Source organism: Nipponia nippon, unplaced genomic scaffold, assembly GCF_047370975.1.
Source record: "Nipponia nippon isolate SJK-2023a ecotype South Korea unplaced genomic scaffold, ASM4737097v1 scaffold_6, whole genome shotgun sequence".
NCBI classification, from domain to species: Eukaryota; Metazoa; Chordata; class Aves; order Pelecaniformes; family Threskiornithidae; genus Nipponia; species Nipponia nippon.
Genome location: NW_028262380.1, coordinates 74,631,349 through 74,650,170, shown reverse-complemented (window position 1 = coordinate 74,650,170; position 18,822 = coordinate 74,631,349). Strand labels below are relative to the sequence as shown.

Below are 18,822 nucleotides of genomic sequence, written 5' to 3'. Positions count from 1 at the left end.
AGGAATGGAGTCTGGTTGCTTTTCTTGCTGGAATGTCATGTGCATGTATATAGATACTCTTTAAATAGTAGATTAGAAAGTGCAAATCCTTGGATCCTCGGAATGCTATTTTTGCTCGGTAGCTGCTAACATTTTGAGGCACTTAATATATACTTTTTAAAATTTATCTTAATTGTTTCTGTCCTGTGTCGCTTTTTTTAAAATGTTGATCTTAATTACAGTTGGTTGGGCAGGGAAGTTTCTTTATCTTAAACTGTCAGGTTCTCTGTCAGCTTGGCTGTAATGATAAGTTATACAGTATTGAGAGGAGGTTCGTATAGTCTGTAGGCATGTGTAATTCCTCATGAAAAAGTATTACAGGAGCAAAGTGGTACTATATTACGCAATCCTGTAATTTGCAGGGTTTCCTGGTACACTTGGATGCTTCTACGCAAGACAAAAGATAAGCTTTAAAATGTAAAGTGGCTCATAACAATTGTTATTCTCTTGGTTCCATGTAGAGTAAATCAGCCTCTTTCAAATACGAGTATTTTAAATACTGTGCTCTTAAAAGTACTGTGAGTTTTGCCAAGGAAGTCTGACTTGCCCTGATAGAAAGTAACAAGAGGGATGACACAAAGTGGACAAAGAGTTAAGGATGAGTCTTAGGTAACTCTAGAAGTTTTTTATATACTCTTCGGCCCCTGGGTGTCCAATAAAGCATACAGTAAGCCGCCTACTACCACAAAGTTAGCAAAACAAGTATGTACAAAAACTTCTCAAGCTGCCACGTTACTGGTCACCTTTACTGTTTTTTTGCCCCCCCTTCGTTAACCCTTAATCAGTTTCCTGTTTTTTTCCTGGTCTATTCAGGTTCCTGCACTGCAGTATTGCAGCGTTCCTGAAGTGCCGGCTGGCCTGCACATCTGCTTCCTTATCTTCTAACAGTTGTACGAGAAAAAGAGGAAACAGGAGGTTAATCCCCTTCTTACCAGTGGCTTAGGTAGGGCCTCTGTACTTTCATATCACTCTAACCTCTGCTTAGCTTCTGATTTTGGAAACCAGATAAAAGATGTGAAAATGGTTTTGAATGGGTAGCGTGACTGATACTCTTGTTTTGCAGGCATGTAGATGTAAACGTATACAGATATTGCCCTTTTTCCCTGTCAAAATTATCCAGTAAGAATGCTTTCCTCTATTGCAAGTAAATTTGTCACTGCAATATGCAATTGGCGTGTCCTTGATTAGTAAATTTACTGCATCCGAAAATAGAGTTCTTAGTTGCAAAGAAAAATGCTTCGAAGAGTTTGAAGATTTGCTTTAATTTTAATCATTCTACCCTTTTTTCTCTTTCTTGATATAAACTTAAAGTGAAGAAAGAATACGTGTCACTTTTTGTACAAAAAGTGCTTAGAAGCAATAGTAATATTTTTTTCTATTTATGAAAAGAGAAACTCCTCCCTTATTACCAATGGTTGGAGCTTAAATCTGCAGTTACAGAGACGTGCATTAACATATCTATGTGGTTTGCTTATAGTAGCACAGAACAATTGTGGTAGATGTTTTAATTTCAAGCCTTTACCACAAAAGGTCATTAATTTCCAAATATCTTGAACAAAGCAGCAAGCAGCTGGAGGGGGGTTTCTTCTTTGAGGTAGACCTGGGCCGCCACCAGGTGATCTGATCTCATCACACCTGACTAAATGGCGCTGTGCTTGGGAGGGAGGTGGCCGCAAGCCGCTTCTGCGGGTCGGGATGGTTGAAGTGCTCGGTGTTGTAGGCGATGGCTTTCTAGGCTTTTGAGCTGCTACTGTACCCGCTGCTCCAGAATAATCCTAGAAATGCCTCCGTGCCTGAAGAAGCGTGAGCTACGGGGGGAGGTTGTTGGGTTTTTTAGGTGGGTTTGTGGTTTTTTGTTTGTTTTTTTTTTTCTGATGAAGGGGTAAAACTGCATAGAGTCTCATTAAAACAGAGAATAATGTATTATTATTCTCTGTTAACGTATTTTGCTGCTGCAAAAAACTGGCAATTTGGTTACTTCTGACACTATTTTAAAAAATGTTTTACTAGCTTTATAAAAGCGTATTTAAAGATTTGCTTAGTTCGTTAAAGAGATGTTGGCTATTTTTAGAAAGACATTTTACAAAAAAGGGAGTAAAACAGGGCCAAGCCCTGCATCTGTTGCTTGACGGGCTGAAGGCAAGGAATTGAGAGAGGAAAGGGTGTCTTAAGGTGCAACGAAGGAGAATTACAGGAGCACTAGGAGGCTGCAAAGAGGGCAAGGGGTGATGAACTTCACGCCGCAGTGGCTTTCCTCGCTCTGTGACCGTAGCGCTGCTGGGATAACGCAGTGGCAGAAGCGCGGGTATAACTCCCTAACAAATCCAGCATGCGTGGTACGGGCGCACGCGTGCAGGGTGACTTCTGGGAGATCTTTGGCAGAAAGTAGAAAGGTAGAGGAGACACGGCGTGACGGCGAAAGCACCTGCCCGTTGCAGCGCTTAAATGATGCGCGATTCCCTGGCTGCTTGGACCCGAGTCCGTTCTCGTGCTGTCTGAACGCCTTCTCTCGGCTGCGCTGCTGGAAGCGCTGAGGCGGAGAAGTCCGCTTCGCTTCAGCAAAACCCGTTTGTCCTCCTACTGTATTTTGAGACCCTCGTCGTATTGTACAAGTATGGGAAAGACCGACGAAACCGAAACGTCCAGTAAGCGTTACCCGAGAGCTTAAACCATCTTTAATTGGGTGTGTCCGTCCTGGAGAGCAGGAACGCCGCAGCTGCCGTACCTCGGGCTTTCCCGTTCTGCATCGCCTCCCGTCTTCACCTGCGGTTCATTTCAGCCTTCTGCTCAAGCAGCCAAGTTTCAAGGTAGACTTGATATTAAAAAAAAAACCCCAAATTATCACCGATTCTAATTAGGTTTTCAAAGCAGAGCCATGCCCTCACTTTAAAGCAGCGGTTGGGTGACTTATGGGTTATTTTTTTGAGCAGCAGCGAGGAGACGCCAGGTTGCTCCGTTTGTGCGTTTGCGTTTCCTCAGGTGTGCGAGCGGGCTCGGGTCTGGGCGCCCTTGGGCGACCGCACCGCGTGCCGCTTGGGCACCTCAGCCGACCTCTTTTTTTATTATTATTATTGTTTTTAATTAATGCAAGCTCATTAACGCAGGGTCGGAGGGGGTACGTTGCTCACAAAGGTGCTGCACAGCCAAGACAGAAGTTTTTTAACGGGGCACGCCCGCGGCCCGGGCGCTTCACGCGGGCGGGCGCTCGCTGAAGGCCGCCGTTTCCGCGGGGGGGGGATGGCGTCGGCGTGCTCGAGCGCGGGCGCTGTGAGGTCATAACGCAGAGGAGTGCCCCCCAAGCCCCGCCCCTCCCCTCCGCCTGGCTGTTACGGCGGCCGCCGCCCGCGCACCCCCCTCCGGGCCGGGCCGGGCCGGGCCGGGGCGCAGCGGGGCCGGGAGCGGCTCCTGTCCCTCCGGAGGCGGCGGCGGCGGCGGCAGCGGGTCGCTCTCCCTCGCTTCTTCCCTCACCGAACGAGCGGCTGAGGGGAGGCGGGGAGCCGGCGGCGGTTCGGGCCCGGCCGGGGGAGCTGACGGGGGATCTCCCGGAGCCCCGGCCGGCGGGGCGGGGCGGGGCGGCGGTGAGGGGAGGAGGAGGCGGCGGAGGCGGCCCCCCGCCTTCCCCCGCCTTGGCTTCCCCGCGGCCGCCGCGGCAGGGCATGTCCGCGGCGCAGGTGTCGGCGGCGCCCGCCGAGCGGCGGGGCTGGGGGGCCGAGGGGGGCGGCGGCCCGGCCGTCAGCCGGCCCCGGGAGTCGGAGGAAGGCCGGCGGCCGGAGCCCGGCTCGCCCCGCGGGGAGGAGGCCGCGGAGGAGGGCGGCCGGCGGCGGCGGCCGGCGGCGGTGGAAGCCCCGCCGCCCAAGGAGAACCCGTGGACGAGGCGCAGAGCCAGGCGGGACAGCCCTTCCCCGCCCGCGGCCGGCGGGCAGCTCCTCCCGCAGGACCCAGGTGCGGCGGCCGGGCCGGGGCGGGGGGCGGCGGGCCGGGTGCTGGCTGGCGTCTGGCGGTGCTTTTCTGGGTTTCAGGTTTTAGTTTTGCTTTGGGGTATTTTTTTTTTTTATTATTATTTTTTTTTTAGAAACGAAAAACCCGCCCGGGGCCCGGGTGCGGGTCGGGCGGCGGAGCGGCTCCGCGGGAGCCGAGCCGGGCGCTCTGGCTTTTGACTTACATGGGCAGAGGAGGGAAGCGAGCGAGGGGCGGTGGGGGCCGGCCGCCGCCTTCGCCCGGCCCGGGGACGAGACGGGGGCACGACTGGGGCGAGGGAGCCGCTCCGCAGGCTGCCGGGGCTTGCGAGCCGTCACCCCCCGGCAAGGAGGTCTGGTGAGCCACTTGCCTGGCCTCGCTTTTCTTTAGAAATGCTGCTAAATCCCGTTGACTTTACCGCAGGTCTTTTTTGTCTAATTACATAGTAAGGCCCTCTGTACGATCCGTTACTTGGTTTTGCTTTCCAGAAGATTTGGATTGCGGAGGCTTTAAACGCGAACAGAAGTCGTCAGTTTGCTTGCTCTCGGGATTCAAACTGTTTATGTGGAAAGAGACGGAGCGGGAGTAGCCCTTCTGGCCTTTAATTACTCCACATGAGATAAAGCGACTTTATAGGCTCCATACCGACTAAACAGGCAGATGGCTTTACAAAGTTGGTCGTTGAAGACCTGACTTCAAATTGCCAGGCTTTGTGCTTAGGCTAGCAAAGCTTTCCTAGAAGTTAGCAGTTCTTGGCTGGAAGTAAAGCACTGACCTCAAAATATGTATTTCAGCCTGCGTTTCCTGAGAATTTCAATCTCAGCACTTGTTCCTGAAGGCACCTGACAAACCTTTTTGTGATCTGACAGTCGCTTTTATGCTTGAATTAAATACGTACTTCCTTTACAAAGAGAAATATATAATTTATAGTTTCAAGTATACAGGTCATGCAAGTAGAGGAGAGAGTTCTTCAGACCACAGAATCTCTACTTAGCTGAAGATCAAACCTTTTGGCAACATATATCATCTCGACTGTTTTGTTTGCGTGTCCTGACGCACTCGCAAATACCTATTTATGCATAGCTTCTACAATCCGGCTTGCTGGGCAGCAGCTTGTGGTCTTGTCCGTACATGAAAGAGAACTTGTCACTCATTTGCCTTGCTGTGGCAGTAATAATAATGGTACATCAGAAGCTTTGGGAAAACTTCTTTTGTTGCATTAGCGCCTCGTGCTTCATCTTCTGTGAAGTTTACTTTTCCGCTTAAGACAAAACAGACAAATAGTTGTTGAAGGAAGGAGAAGACAAAAAGGAGGCAGTGACTTCATACACTATGCACATTATATGCTTAATTTGATGATTTCAGAGAACTTTAAATGATTTTTTTTTTCTGTATAAAAGTTGGGCTTACCCTTTATCAAATTAATACTAAACCGAGTAGTTGCACCGGAACATCTTTTTCAGTGGCAAGTGTGTAATTTAGCAAATGTGGGAGTCGCTGTTGCTGGTAATGGCGTCGGTGAAGAACACATACCAAGGTGCGTGTTTTGGTTTGGCCACCACCGACAGCACCATGAAGGAGCCGCCGCTCTTTCCCTTGTACAAGACAAAGCAGCTGATTTTTCCTGGCTGTTTGAAGGAAGGACTGGGCATGTGCCTCTATCTGCAACGAGGGATGTATTTTGAAGTAACTAATTGCACGTTGGCAAAGCAAAATCGGTCACGCTAGGCCCTTATGAATGTAGTAGTATGGAAATTAGTCATGTCAAATAATAAGTAGATGAGCAGAAATACTACTGGGATGGAATGTAAAACTATCCGTAAAGAGGATAATAAAACGTAAAAGAATCTCGCATCAAAGTAGTGACTGAATCCTGTTCGACTTGTTGATCCTGGCTTAATTTGTTGAAAGTTTCCTGAGACGCGCACGTATGGTTTGTTCAGTGATAGTTACGCACTTGAGAAAATTGACCCTGGTCTGTCATCTTTTGCCTTTCAATTCAGCGTGGTATTAGTTTGTAATAGAGGCAAACCTGACTCTTGTCACTGAACAAAACTGTTAGTCATCTGGCACCAGAAGGAAAAAAGTAATGTAAAAGGCTTAAAATTCTTGGCGAAAGAATTTGGTCAAAGCGTTGTTACTATGACTTATTGTTTTTTTGTCTCAGATACGTTAGTAGGTTTTAATCATGTTGTAGTAAACCAAACACCTAATGTAAACATACTTGAATTTTTCATGGTATGTTTGTTACCGCAGTTCATTGTTTCTGACTAAGCCTTTTATTAAACGTCTCTTTTAAACAGAATAATTTCAGAATTATACAGCTACTTTTACATCCTAATCTGCATTTAACTCATGGAGAAAGACTTGTAGCAGTATGAAATTGCTCGTGAAGTTAATAGGCTTCTGTCTAATCCTGGTGATCGTGAACACAGGGAGGCAGCTTTATTAGAGGGTGCCAAATGATGAAAGGTACTTCTGCGGTGTGTCTGCCTCCCCTCGCCTTCCCCTGTAGCGTCCAGCCAATATGTTGCAGTAAGTCTTCCGTTCTTCAAGTTGAAGCTCTATGAGTAAGAGGAGAGGAACGATTGCAAGGAAGGAGTCCTATATAATCCCGTAGCTGCTTTTTTACGAGGTAACAAGATAAGCTTTTTTTAAATTGAGCCAACAAGATGCGTCCATATGGAAGCTGCGGAACAGCCTAGTGCTAGTCCTGTATTCCTTGTCTTTCCCCCGAGTCTTGTTCTCCCTCAGCTACCCTGCAGAGCTGGGCTCTTGCTGAAGAGGCTAGTTACCCTTCCTCCGCGTAAATAATTTGCCCAGGGTGGAGTTGTTGAAATAATTTTATTACACAAGTTCTCCCACCTTGTCATTTCATGAAACCTAAAGTGCTGCCCTTTTTGTAAGCTTGGAAAAGGGAATCCGAATGACAAGTTCTCTAGTCTTCGTCTGATTTGTATAGCTGATGTGGGTCTCTAATGATTCATTAGATAATTATTCAAAAATTGTTCATGAAATTTATGAAAGTATTCAATTGAAGCAAAAGACCTGTGCTGTTTAAGTGGTTGAAGCAGGTTTGCTTCCTAGTGTGCTTGAATGATATAGTTAATTAAAATAACTGCACACTTCAGTCTTTTATATAGTGCTGAGTTTGTCTTTCTGCCTTGTGTTTATTTCTGGGCATCAAAGAACATCTTTTATCTGATTGATATTTGGGTAGCAGAACCAGTTCACTGTAGTGCTATTGTAGAAATTAATCTGCTTTAGTCTGTTAGCAAACAGGTTGTAAAAGTACAGTTTAGCAAAGGTTTATTGCGCTACTAGGAATAGCAAGCTTTTGATTAGTAAATGGGTAAATGATGTGATTATCAAATTTTTTTGGTGTCTCTAAGGCAGATACTATCGTTACTTCTTATGAATTCACTGTTTCTTTGAATAGCAGCTTTTAAAAATTGTTTTAAGAATTATCAGACGGTACAGCGTTGACAAAAATCCCAACCCTGAAGGGATTAAAAACATTATCTTTACACACCTGCTGTCTGTATTTTAGTTGCATATAGCAGCATATGTAGTTTTGTAGGGTAGGGTTTTTTTGTTGTTGTCGTTTTTAAGCTGGAGACCTGTTATGAGAGAGAAATCCATCCTGCAGCCTAGAGCCTAAGACACAGTACTGGCTTGCTGTGCTCTAGCATGTGCTGCCTTTAGACCGTGAAAGCTTTTGTAGAAATTGAGTCGCAGGTTGCAGCTTTCTATGAAGAAGCTAAGAAAAAATCGAGATGAGAAATGAAATGCAAGGAAAATAAATAGTGTCATGATTAATCAATCATGTATTGGGGATTTTTTTCCCTGTTGCTTGTTGGATTGAAAAACTGACTGGTTTTGAATGTAAATAGGTGGAAGGGTGCAGGTGTCGTAAGTGGCTGCCTTGGTTAGTTGTTCAAATAGTGTGAAGAAGGTCAATCTAATGCAGTTTTGCTATAAAATGCTAGAACTATGGTAGGAAAGGACGTTAGCATAATTACTGTTCGCGGGGTTTTTTTTTTGTTTCCCAGAATCTTGGATCTAAATCCATGCTCTAGATTTAAATTACGATGTATTCCAAGGGATTGTTTTGTCACATTTGCAAGACTTCCACATTTATCTGTTAAAACAATAGATTTAAGTATAGCTTACCTTGTGTAAAAACGGGTTCTACTCTGAAGTTTCCAAGTGAGCATTGAGAGGAAAATGTTGTACAAGTTCCACAAACATGTTCCAGTGAAGTTTTGAAGAGCTGTTCTGCTGGGTGATTTCAGCTGCCTCCTGAAGCACTTCTGGTGTCGATGCGATGTTGTTCCTTCACTGAAGGAAATACACGTGCAGTCCAAGTAAAAATAAAACTTGAATATTGCCTAGAAATCCTTACAGCATAAACCACGTCTGTATCAAAATTAGAATGTGTTCCACCTTTTATGAATAGACTTTGCTTTTGGAAGAAATTGGCAATATCATCCGTCCCTTTCTATCAGAAAAAATTACTTCCTGACAAAAATTATTTGCAGAACTTCATCCATTCTGACGTACTGCTACTGAAAACATAATTTGTCTTGTAATCAGTGGTACTTCGGCGATCCATCTTTATGTACAAACTTTGCTTCTCTTATCGCTGCACAGCATCCGCTCTGCTTTTCCTTTTCTGTCGCCGTTGTCCCAGAGGATTGCTGCTGGTTTGGTGGTTCCAAAATTCATCTGTCATTTTTCAGAACTGTCATCCCATGTATCTTGACATACTGCACTTGGCATGTTTGCACGCCCACGTCTTTCTGCAGAAAATACCTCATGTTAGGATGTGGTGTATTAGGAGACTTGGAAGAACCGTAATAAAAATGGCTTTGAAGGTTGATTTCTGTTTTCATGTGGATGGCATCTTTACTGGATGGAGTTCAGTGATTGAAAGATGATCATTGGCAATTAAACTTCCTCATCCTTGATTTTAATTTTCTTTCCTCACCCTCTCAAAACTCAGCTGAAACCCAGCAAGTAAAGTAATTGAAATAACCAAATTCTTTCATCAACACAGTGTGCTGTTACTAAACAGGTTACCTTGTAGCATATGACTGAATAAACCATTTTAATACACTTAGGTTGGAATTAACAATAAGTGAAATAGTTTATTTGCAAGGGCTTGTTGGGTTCTGCTGGAGCAGTGTGCTGAAGATGCCATTTCTGGGTATTCAGCACTGTTACGTGATGTTGAAACCACACACTGGAGTAATGTTAGGCATAGAGCTTTTATCTAAACGCACTCTAGAGTAGGTTTTGCCTGAACAGTGGCTCTAGGTGCGTTCATAACAACGTAACAGATGCGACCTGGGTAAAACCTTTAAGTGATCTGATGTTTTGTTTTTTCTTTTTATTCTACCACCCTCCTTAATTTCTTTTTTCTTTTTCCCTCCTTCCCCCTTATCTTCCCTTTCATGCTTCGCACCAAAATCCAGCTCCCACACGATAAGCCCCGGAAAGCCGGTCAGGAAAGATCAGTTAAATTTGGTTTTGAGCATGGCTCTTTTAGGAGGACAAGAAACTCCGTGGAGTTGTTTTTGGGTAGGGAAGTACAGAGCGTGGTGATCTCAGGCCTTTGAGTTCAGAAAGGGCATCATCAACTAGGCGGTGTGTTGCCTAATATTAATTTTCTTTGCATTTCGTGTGCAAATGCATCTTCCAAGTCTTGGATTACTGCATCCAGATAAGAGAGATTCCTTAAAACGAGTTGGGTCTCATTCTACTCGATTCAGATAGCCTCTCCTGCCGCCTGGAATAATATCCCATGACTAAGATAGTGCAGCGACATCGAGTCTCTTATTTTCGAATCCCTTGCTACGCCCTGGTGACACACAGAGGGGAAGTTCTGGCAGAGCAGTCCTTCAGCAGCAATTGAAGTAAAAGTGCTGTGAGATGGAAAAAGGGCTTCAGTAAGGTAATTGAGCAGCTAAGGAGAGATGTGTGTTTACAGACTACTGGAGGACAAACGCCGTGGCCAGTCAGTTTACCTTTACAGATAATTGGCAGTTTTGTTGGAGAAAATTACAAATTTGTTTGCTACTCCACCTCTACAGCTGTTTGTCTTGTTTTGTAAAGGGCAATTAGTTTATTATTGAGTGACAAGTAAAAATTAGGATTGCACAGTCGCTGTGTGTTTCTGAAAGCTCTCAGTCTAAAGTTAATTGAGGCTGAATAACAAGAAAGAGGCATTTTTGTCTTTGTTTTAAAAAGCAGATCTGTAGGAGAAGAAAAAAACCTGCTGGTAAATGGTGTGGCAAAGGTCAAAGGCCGATCGGGATTCACTGAATTCACGTTTTGTGGGATGTGCAAGTTGTATATAGCAGTATTAATATAATTTACAGGCGAATATGGAGTATACAGTAGTTTATGCTCCTAACGTTCACGGTGTATTCCGGGAAGCAGACAGAGAGGGTTTTCACCGTCACTGGGGCACGAGGGTGGGGTTCCCAGTGTGAAGCTGCGATAAGGAAGATTAGTCAGTGGATGTGGAAGAGATAAGGGTTGAGGAGGTGATGTTATCCCTGTGTGAAATAATAATCCGCTAGTGATTTCAGCCGTGTTCGATGTTTCAAGCTTGTCTTGCAATAAAATACTGAATAAGAAGTTTCAAGGAAAGGTTGTGACCACTGCTCTGTGGGAAAGTACACATCGGGAGAACAGAACCAGGGCTTAACAGAAGTTAAGAGGTGGTTTCCTCTGTCTCAATTCTAATCTCCAAGAAAAATTGCCTGATACTAGTGGGGTTTTTCCCCCTGAATTCACAACACAAAAAGTAGAACACAATTGAGATGGGTAGGGAAAAATTGCGCAGAATAAGAGAATCGGATTCATATACGGAAGGGTAATTGCACATGTATTAAAAGACGTAGTAAGTTTAAATAGGCCTTTATTTTTCAATGTAGGTTATTGATCCTAGATATTAGGCCCAATAATGTTGCCATATATGAGAGAGAGAGTTATTTCCAAGCATTATATTAATTCCTGTCAGATATTACTGGTGGAAGTAAGTCTCTTCCTCAGGAGATCAGATGGGATCATTATTATAAAGTCTAGGTCTTGATTCAGGATGGTTCTGAAAAATGTATGAGTGTCAGCTTTGTTGCAAATGCTCATATTTATCATAAGCATATCCATTGTGGAATTTGGGCATTAAAATTTATTAGTCTTAACGTAGTTTTTATAGCCATTTTCTCTTTCCACCTTTCCTTGTATTTTTTTTCATTGCTTTGGCTTGATTATGAGCAATATGGCTAAATTTTATTTGGCATTTGAGTAATTGCTTATAAAAGGAAATTACTAGGAATTTGTGAATACGTAATTGCTTCTAAGTTTTTCTCATGCTTGCATAATGATAGATTTCGTAAATTAATTTTGTCTTATAAATATAGCTTCTAATATGAGTAACTTTTAAAATGTGTTTCAGGGGCTCATTTTCTTTGCTGCTACTTAGGTTAAAATACCAGTGTTTTGAGTTAGTCTTGACCTTATAGCTGAGCAAATGCTTAAATACGGCGTTACACAGTCTCCTGTACACCTGGTGTTCAAGATTATTTACACTCATTATGAATGTGAGTTTTTCAATGTCATGTACTATTGGTTACTTCATGGACTTCGATACCAAGGCCTCAGAAACACTTTGGTGTAGCATGATAGCTAGTTAAACAGAGTTGTTAAAGTATACCTTCCTTACTCTTTGAAAGTGCAGTCTAATTCTTCAGCTGAAAATATTTTTCTTTCTTTTCAGAACTACAAAATTCCGCTAAAGTTATAAAAGCAGCGAAACCCAGGTCAAGGAAATGCAGCAAGGTTTGTATTTGCCAGAAGGACATCTAGCTATGAGTTATTGGACTGATTGTGTTAGAAGTCCCAGTTAATCTAACCTGTTAATCTAAACTGGCATTTAGCTCAGCCGATAATATGGCAGGAGAATGAAATAGTTTCAAAGGAGTGTTTCTAGCTGTTAATATTCAATATAGCAAGCAGCTGATACTACTAAAAAAAAAAGATAGCAAGTTATTTTGAAGTTACAACCAGAAGTGTTGTGTTCTGCCTTGGTAATGGTTAATTTTGAAGACAGAGAAAAGTAAAAAAGGAAGGGAAATTTAAAATTAGAAGGGATGCTAGTGATGTCATGTATGTATGAGGGATAAGGAAAGGCACTTTTGTTTAAAAAAGCAATGGGATTACATAAAAATGTGAAGAGGCTGCAAAGAAAAAACATCACTTGAGCACAAGTGATGCTAGATTGGTTTTGGAAATCCTTTTTGCGTATCATGTGTGTGTTTTATGTGCTGTTATAAAATTATCATTATGACAACAGGAGACACTGAATCCCTTTATTGAAAAATTAAGTTTCTAAAATTTTGTACAGTCCCCCCTTCTTAGGTTGAATAATACCGGTGCTCAAAGGTCTTCCAAAAGCTAAAGGAGTTTTAAGCAGTAGATACCTTTAAATCACATAGGAAGCTATGTGTAAGACAACATTTAATCTGACAATTGTTTTATGTCTGCTCAAAAGTCATAAGCCCTCTTTGTTTTATAATAGAATGTAGAAAGTTTTGTTTGCTTGCTATCTTTTTTTTTTTGACTGTACCCACTTAAAATATTCTTCATGAAGGCATCCTTTAGACAGTTATACTAATTACAAGCTAAAATGTATTGGACCTTGATTTGGATGTAACTGCAATGAATAGTTGTTTCCACAATTGATCATATTCTGTTTTCAAAAGTTGTGTGTTTGTTTTCTGTTGTATTTCTCAGTTTTTAAAAATTGCTACTGCTAACAATTCTGCTCAAAGGGGTAGTCTGGCCATCTGAGTCATGACTGACATCTTCCATGTCTTCTGTTTAATAAAAGGACTAAATCTAGGAAGTAGTATAAACTGTTTGTCATCTTTGCAGGCTGGTGATTTTGGCGATATCACAAACTGGCCAACACCAAGCGAAATAGCAAACAATGAAGTAAGTATCCCTTTGTTACCTTCAGTAGCATTTTTTAAAAAACCATACTGACTTCTCTGCTGAATACCATTCCCCCCAGAATGCGCTTTGGGTGTTGTAGGGCTTCAGCAGAAATTTTTGTCAATAATTGGGGATACTGGTCTGTGCTTAACTGCCTGCGCTGGTACTGGAATTTCTGAACCCTTCACAAGCCCACACACATACACTCCATTTATCGTTGGTAGTGTGCCATGGACAAGTAGGTAAAAATGTGCCATATTTACACCACCATTTTAACACTTATATTTCCCTTTTCTACTCGGAAAGTTTATGTGTAGATGAGAAGGCCTTTGCGGTTGTGAACATGCTGCCCTCCCTTGTGGCTCTGAATGCTTCGTGCAGGTTGTCTTAGGACAACTTAGTTATCCTTGCCCTATTCCTCCGATATGTTTTTCCCTTGCTGGATCTTTAGTTACCATCTACTCAAAAAAATTATCTTCCTTTCACTTGATCTCAAGTGATAAGGTGCGTAATATATCTTACACCTCTCTTATGCTATTTAAAACAAGAACAGAGCACAGGTTGTTGCAAGCTATGAGGTGCCGTTTCATTCTTTGCCTCAGTTCTGCAGCACCCCGTGATGCTTTTACTGTTTTCTTGGTGAGGGAAACCAGAAGATTTGGGTTCAACAATGTGCATTGTGTAATTGAAAGTGTCCAAATGAGAAATGAAAAAGATTATTGAGTAGTTTGGCATGAATCATTTGTCCCGCGGGCTCAGTTTCTAACGCCCTCCCTTCTCCCTCAACTGATTGTCATAACTTTGTTGGTTAATGTCAGCAACAAAACATTTTCAGGTGTCTAACCAGGCTTTTAGCATTGCAGGTCAAAATTATAAATGTCTGTAGATTTGACACAACATTATGTTTACTGCTAGGTAGACTTTGTCTCCTCTGGTAGCTTGGTCTATAGGATCTCAAAGAAAATATTCGAGATTGCTAGAATAATCTTTAAAACCCGAATAGATTATGTGCCAGTAAATTAATGCTTGTTCAGTTGCTCACATATCCTTGATTTGACTTTAAAAAAAGTATTTATAAGCTTCTCCATCATCAATATTCGTGTCAGTTGCTGAGATGATGAGAACAGAAGAGACTACCGCTTCAGGAGACAGTGGTGATATATTTAACAATATCATGAAGGATGCATGACTGGCATCCTAAAGCTGCTAATTCATCTGATGGCATTAGAGGTGTATAACCCTCAGCTGTGCATCAAACTCCTTCCTTAGTAACTCATAAAATTAGAAATAATTTCACCTGTGCTTTTTATACCTCAGATGCACAGCCTCTTCGTTTGCTACAGTCTAATAACTCAAAAATGCTGTTCTTGAAGATTGCGTGATCAGTTCCACTATGCAATACTTTTTGTTTGTAATATTTCAGAGACTACTGTTGTAATACATGAGATACAGAGCAGGGAAACTCTGTCTGTAACTGTGCCCAAAAAATAATGCTATTTTCCATCATGTTCTGATGCTCAGAAAAGGAGAGGGTCTGCTGAGCTTAGATCTGAGAGATTGAATAGCATTGAAAGGATTACATTTTATATCCTTTAATAATATTTGTAAATGCTAGTGTTGATTTATGACTATGTCTAGAATATGCTTATTTTAGCGTCTTTTTTCTCTTTTTCTTTTTTTGGGAAATACTGACTTCAGTGACTTAAGAAAACATGCACCCGTATCTTTTGCATTCTCGGTAGTACTGCAGGTCTTTAGCATCTACTTGGTTATTATGTCAAATTTTGATATGATCAATGATGTCTGTACAGTACTAATCAGAGTGGCTGAGAGATACATATGTAGTGTTTCATAAGAATATACACATTTGATGTTTTCTGTCTGAAATAGTCTGCTTTAAGAGTATTTTTTTAAAAGATTTTTTTGGTTTACCAGATGGTCTAGGCTGTATTGCATAGATGTTAATTAACCTTTTGCTGACTTAAGTATGTGAGAATTTTAGTACACAAATTGATATAGTGTCTGGTAAATCAAATAACATTTAGTTTGTATTTAATCTCAAGTGATTTGTCTAAGGGAAGGCTTTGCATTCAAATTAATTAGAGCATAGTACTGCAGTATCTACTGTATGTACTCCAGCAGGTTCAAAGCTGTCTCCACAGCATAGGAGTTTTCTTTCTGTTTGGCAGAAATGCCCGTGAAGCTTAATTTTGGAGGTAGATATTATATCCGATTATAGAATCGTTTGGGTTGGAAGGGACCTTTAAAGGCCATCGAGTCCAACCCCCCTCCAATGAGCAGGGACATCTTCAACGAGATCAGGTTGCTCAGGGCCCCGTCCAGCCTGGCCTTGCATGTTCCCAGGGATAGGGCATCTACCACCTCTCTGGGCAACCTGTTCCAGTCTTTCACTATGCTCACTGTAAAAAATTTCTTCCTTATATCTAGTCTGAATCTACCCTCTTTTAGTTTAAAACCACTACCCCTTGTCCTATCGCAACAGGCCCTACTAAAAAGTCTGTACCCGTCTTTCTTATGAGTCCCCGTTAAGTACTGGAAGGCTGCAATAAGGTCTCCCTGGAGCCTTCTCTTCTTCAGGCTGAACAACCCCAGCTCTCTCAGCCTGTCTTCCTAGGAGAGGTGTTCCAGCCCTCTGATCATTTTTGCGGCCCTCCTCTGGACCCTCTCCAACAGGTCCATGTCCTTCCTGTGCTGAGGACCTCAGAGCTGGACGCAGTACTCCAGGTGGGGTCTCACCAGAGCAGAGCAGCGGGGGAGAATCACCTCCCTCGCCCTGCTGGTCACGCTTCTTGTGATGCAGCCCAGGATAACGCTTGGCTTTCTGGGCTGTGAGCGCACATTGCTGGCTCATGTCCAGCTTTTCATCCACCAGGACCCCCAAGTTCTTCTCTGCAGGGCTGCTCTCAATCCCTTTGTCCCCCAGCCTGTATTGATACTGGGGAAAAAATGAAACTTTCCACTATTTGCTAAAAGGCTGTTCATTTTGCCTTCTTTGAAACCTGTTATTCTGTGGGATTTCCAAGAAGTGATGATCTGCAAGATGCTGGCACTACTCAAAGGCACACAGTTCCCAGTAAATGCCATATTCTAATGTGGGAAAAAAATAAGTCTGTAATCGTACACCTCCACATCCTCTGATCTTTGGTTCATGTTCTGATTTAGTGGAACAGAATTGTCAGAGTTAAAGACCTATGGCTCCTTAGAGTTTACATGAACATTTGGCATGCTGTTGAGATTGTACAGCATCATGGGAATTTCTGATTTACTATTCAGTATTCTGTAAGCACAGCTTTTTAAAGATAATCAGTCTGATCAGTAGGTACTGGTGAGTAATATTTATTTCTTTCTTTCCTATAAAATAAATTTCAATTCTGAGGTATTGAAGCATGATTGTTGTGCGTGCCGCAATTCTACATCTTCAGTTAAAAAAACAAACAAACAAAAACTTTCTTAGTCTAAAAAGTTCTTTTTATAGTCTTGCCAAGTTAGCAGAAAATAGAACTATTTAAAATGAGACTCTACAAAACAACACAGTTTTGAAAACTCACCCTACCGAAGAGGTTGAGAACAAGTAATAATAAAGGAAATTTATACTTTTTGCTATCAGCAGCTGTACTGTCAGAAATAATTACCAGTATCTCTTGCAGTGTAAGACTGTAAGTCACAGTAAGAAGCCAACAAATAGAAGAGAAAAGGAGGAGAAATCTGATCAAAAAAGCAATAATGGAATCAAGGACAACCCAGAGGCAAAGCCAGATGGGCCAGGAGATAATATTAGTGAAGATGAAGCTCAAACTAATAACCAAAGGAAAAAAGGTCAGTCCGGGCACTATGTATAATGCAATAAGTCACCATTGATACAGTGGCATTAATTCCAGTTGAATGACTTGATGAAACTTGTTATGTTTTGCATTTTCTGGGTGATAACAGGATACATTGCTTTCTGCTAGGAAGCTTAAAACAGGCTTTCTTAGGTTTTGGAGTGTTCTGCCTAGTCAACTAGGAATTCTGGGGAAAAAGCGGCTCGTGTCCTGCTGATGGGTCATAGAGCTCTGACAATTTCTGGAAAATTTTGGCATGGCTGTAGAAGCCATTACTGTCTCTCATATCTTTATTTCGCTAAATAGATAGCACTATGTTAGTTTAACTTCATGTATATGTGTGTGTGTGTGTTACTATATATACTAACACTTCAATTTGCATGTTTTACTATTAGCTTACACCTTGAAGTGATCACTTGGAAAACCAAACTGGGTTGTTAATTTCCTTTATATTCAATCTGTTACATTAAAAATATGAAGCAAACCTGTATCTCATTTGGTCAGTGGGCTGGAGAAACAGCTGAGAGTGTTTTAAGATATTGTTGCCATCAGCTGTCTTTTTTTTTTTTTTTTCTCTTGCTTCCCTGCTGGTATTTCTTCAGATCCTAAAGACCTTTGTTGTTTAGATTTGTTAATCATCCTATGTATATATTTAAAAACAAATTCTGTATTGCTTTTAATTTTTTCAGTTTAAGTGGAAATCTAAAGCGAAGCATTCCACAAGTACAACCCATTTCCCCCCCCCCCCCCCCGTGTGGATAATGCATTTTATGTATTTGCTTATATTTCTTGGGTATGAAGCCCCCAATAGTGATCAAGTATAGAACAGCAAATATTATCATTAAATAAATGGTTAGTGGATATTTTAGGCCAGCCTACAACAAAATACAGCTTTGCTAATAATTTCTGATGCACATGAATGAACTTAATCTGAATATTTCAAGGTAAAAATACAGTACCACAGCTAGATTCTCAGGAAAACTCTTACGGTTTGTGATTGAAATTTTTATTATAGTGGTTAACTTGATACTTTATTTTTTACCTTTAAGTTTCATATGTAAATTGTAAAATTAGATAGTAATGAATTTACTGTATATATTTAACATTTATGTAGCTATAAATTCTTGGCAATGGAGCTTACATCTAAAAATTCATTGAATAACAAAGCTCACCTTCATTTCATGTATTTAGAGCTTAAGTAAGGTTACCTTTCAGTTTAAGAAATTCCTGTTTACTGCATTTATTATTGTTTAGTCATTCATCATATCTTAAAATTTCAACGTTAAGCTTCTCGCAGTTTTTAAACTTTGAAATTAACTGTTACTAGTTCTACAAAAAGAATTCTATAGAACCTTTTCAGGAGCTGAAACATCTAGTAGTACTGTAATGAGGAGTAATATATTAACTTTTCAAGGTAACAAGCAGAAATGGGTCCCACTTCACTTGGATGATGTAAGGTCAGACAGTCAAGAAAGACCAGGCTCTCGAACTAGCTCAAGATTTCTGCTGGAAACAAACAAGTTAATACCTCATAACAACAGACGGAATGAGTCAAGAAGTAAGTAGCTTTCAATCTATGGGTCTTTCTATTTGTGTCAAACAAAGTATAATACCACTTGAGTAGGCATTAAATTTGCAGTTTATGTTGAAATTTGACTTTGCCTATACTAAGTAAAACCTAGTGTTAATATTTGCCAATAACCAGCAAAAAATAAATAAATTGAACTGTAGGTTAACAAATTCTAAATTGGAAAGCTTTTAAGCTTACTGTCAGGTTTTTTTTTTTAACCTCTTCCTAAATAGATCAGAGTTGTAATGTCTCAATCACTGACTCTGCTGAGTAACTGAGTTTGGAAACAGTCTATCTTTACAGCACGTGCTGGTGCTCTGAATCAGAGCAGCATATATTTTTTTTTTCCTCTTTATGGCTCCCTACAGAGTCTTGGGCCACAGCTTTACGATGCAGAAAGTTTGGAAATAG

The 18,822-nt window shown here is 41.6% G+C and overlaps 1 protein-coding gene and 1 long non-coding RNA gene across 15 annotated transcripts in view; one reads left to right on the top strand and one right to left on the bottom strand.

Moving 5' to 3' along the window:
* The first annotated feature begins 3,340 nt into the window (after positions 1-3,340).
* Positions 3,341-18,822, top strand: part of LARP1B (La ribonucleoprotein 1B) — a 44,517-nt gene continuing 29,035 nt past the window's right edge. For 8 of the 14 annotated variants that reach the window (XR_015700151.1, XR_015700155.1, XR_015700154.1 and 5 more), the window contains exons 1-6: positions 3,347-3,981; positions 4,112-4,348; positions 11,783-11,844; positions 12,940-12,999; positions 16,656-16,836; positions 18,256-18,399. Coding sequence is in view for 5 of the 14 variants with exons in the window: in XM_087737992.1 (XP_087594118.1) it covers positions 3,696-3,981; positions 4,112-4,348; positions 11,783-11,844; positions 12,940-12,999; positions 16,656-16,836; positions 18,256-18,399 (970 nt within the window). In the remaining 9 variants the exon portion in view is untranslated. Of the gene's footprint in view, positions 3,982-4,111; positions 4,349-11,782; positions 11,845-12,939; positions 13,000-16,655; positions 16,837-18,255; positions 18,400-18,822 lie in introns of all 14 variants that reach the window. The other 6 variants (XR_015700157.1, XM_087737992.1, XM_087737993.1 and 3 more) reach the window with 6 other exon arrangements.
* On the bottom strand, positions 4,488-9,529 carry LOC148051573 (uncharacterized). Its single transcript, XR_015700160.1, has 3 exons — positions 8,170-9,529; positions 7,529-7,756; positions 4,488-6,560 (listed from the first exon to the last, which is right to left on the bottom strand). It is a non-coding gene; the product is annotated as an uncharacterized LOC148051573 (long non-coding RNA).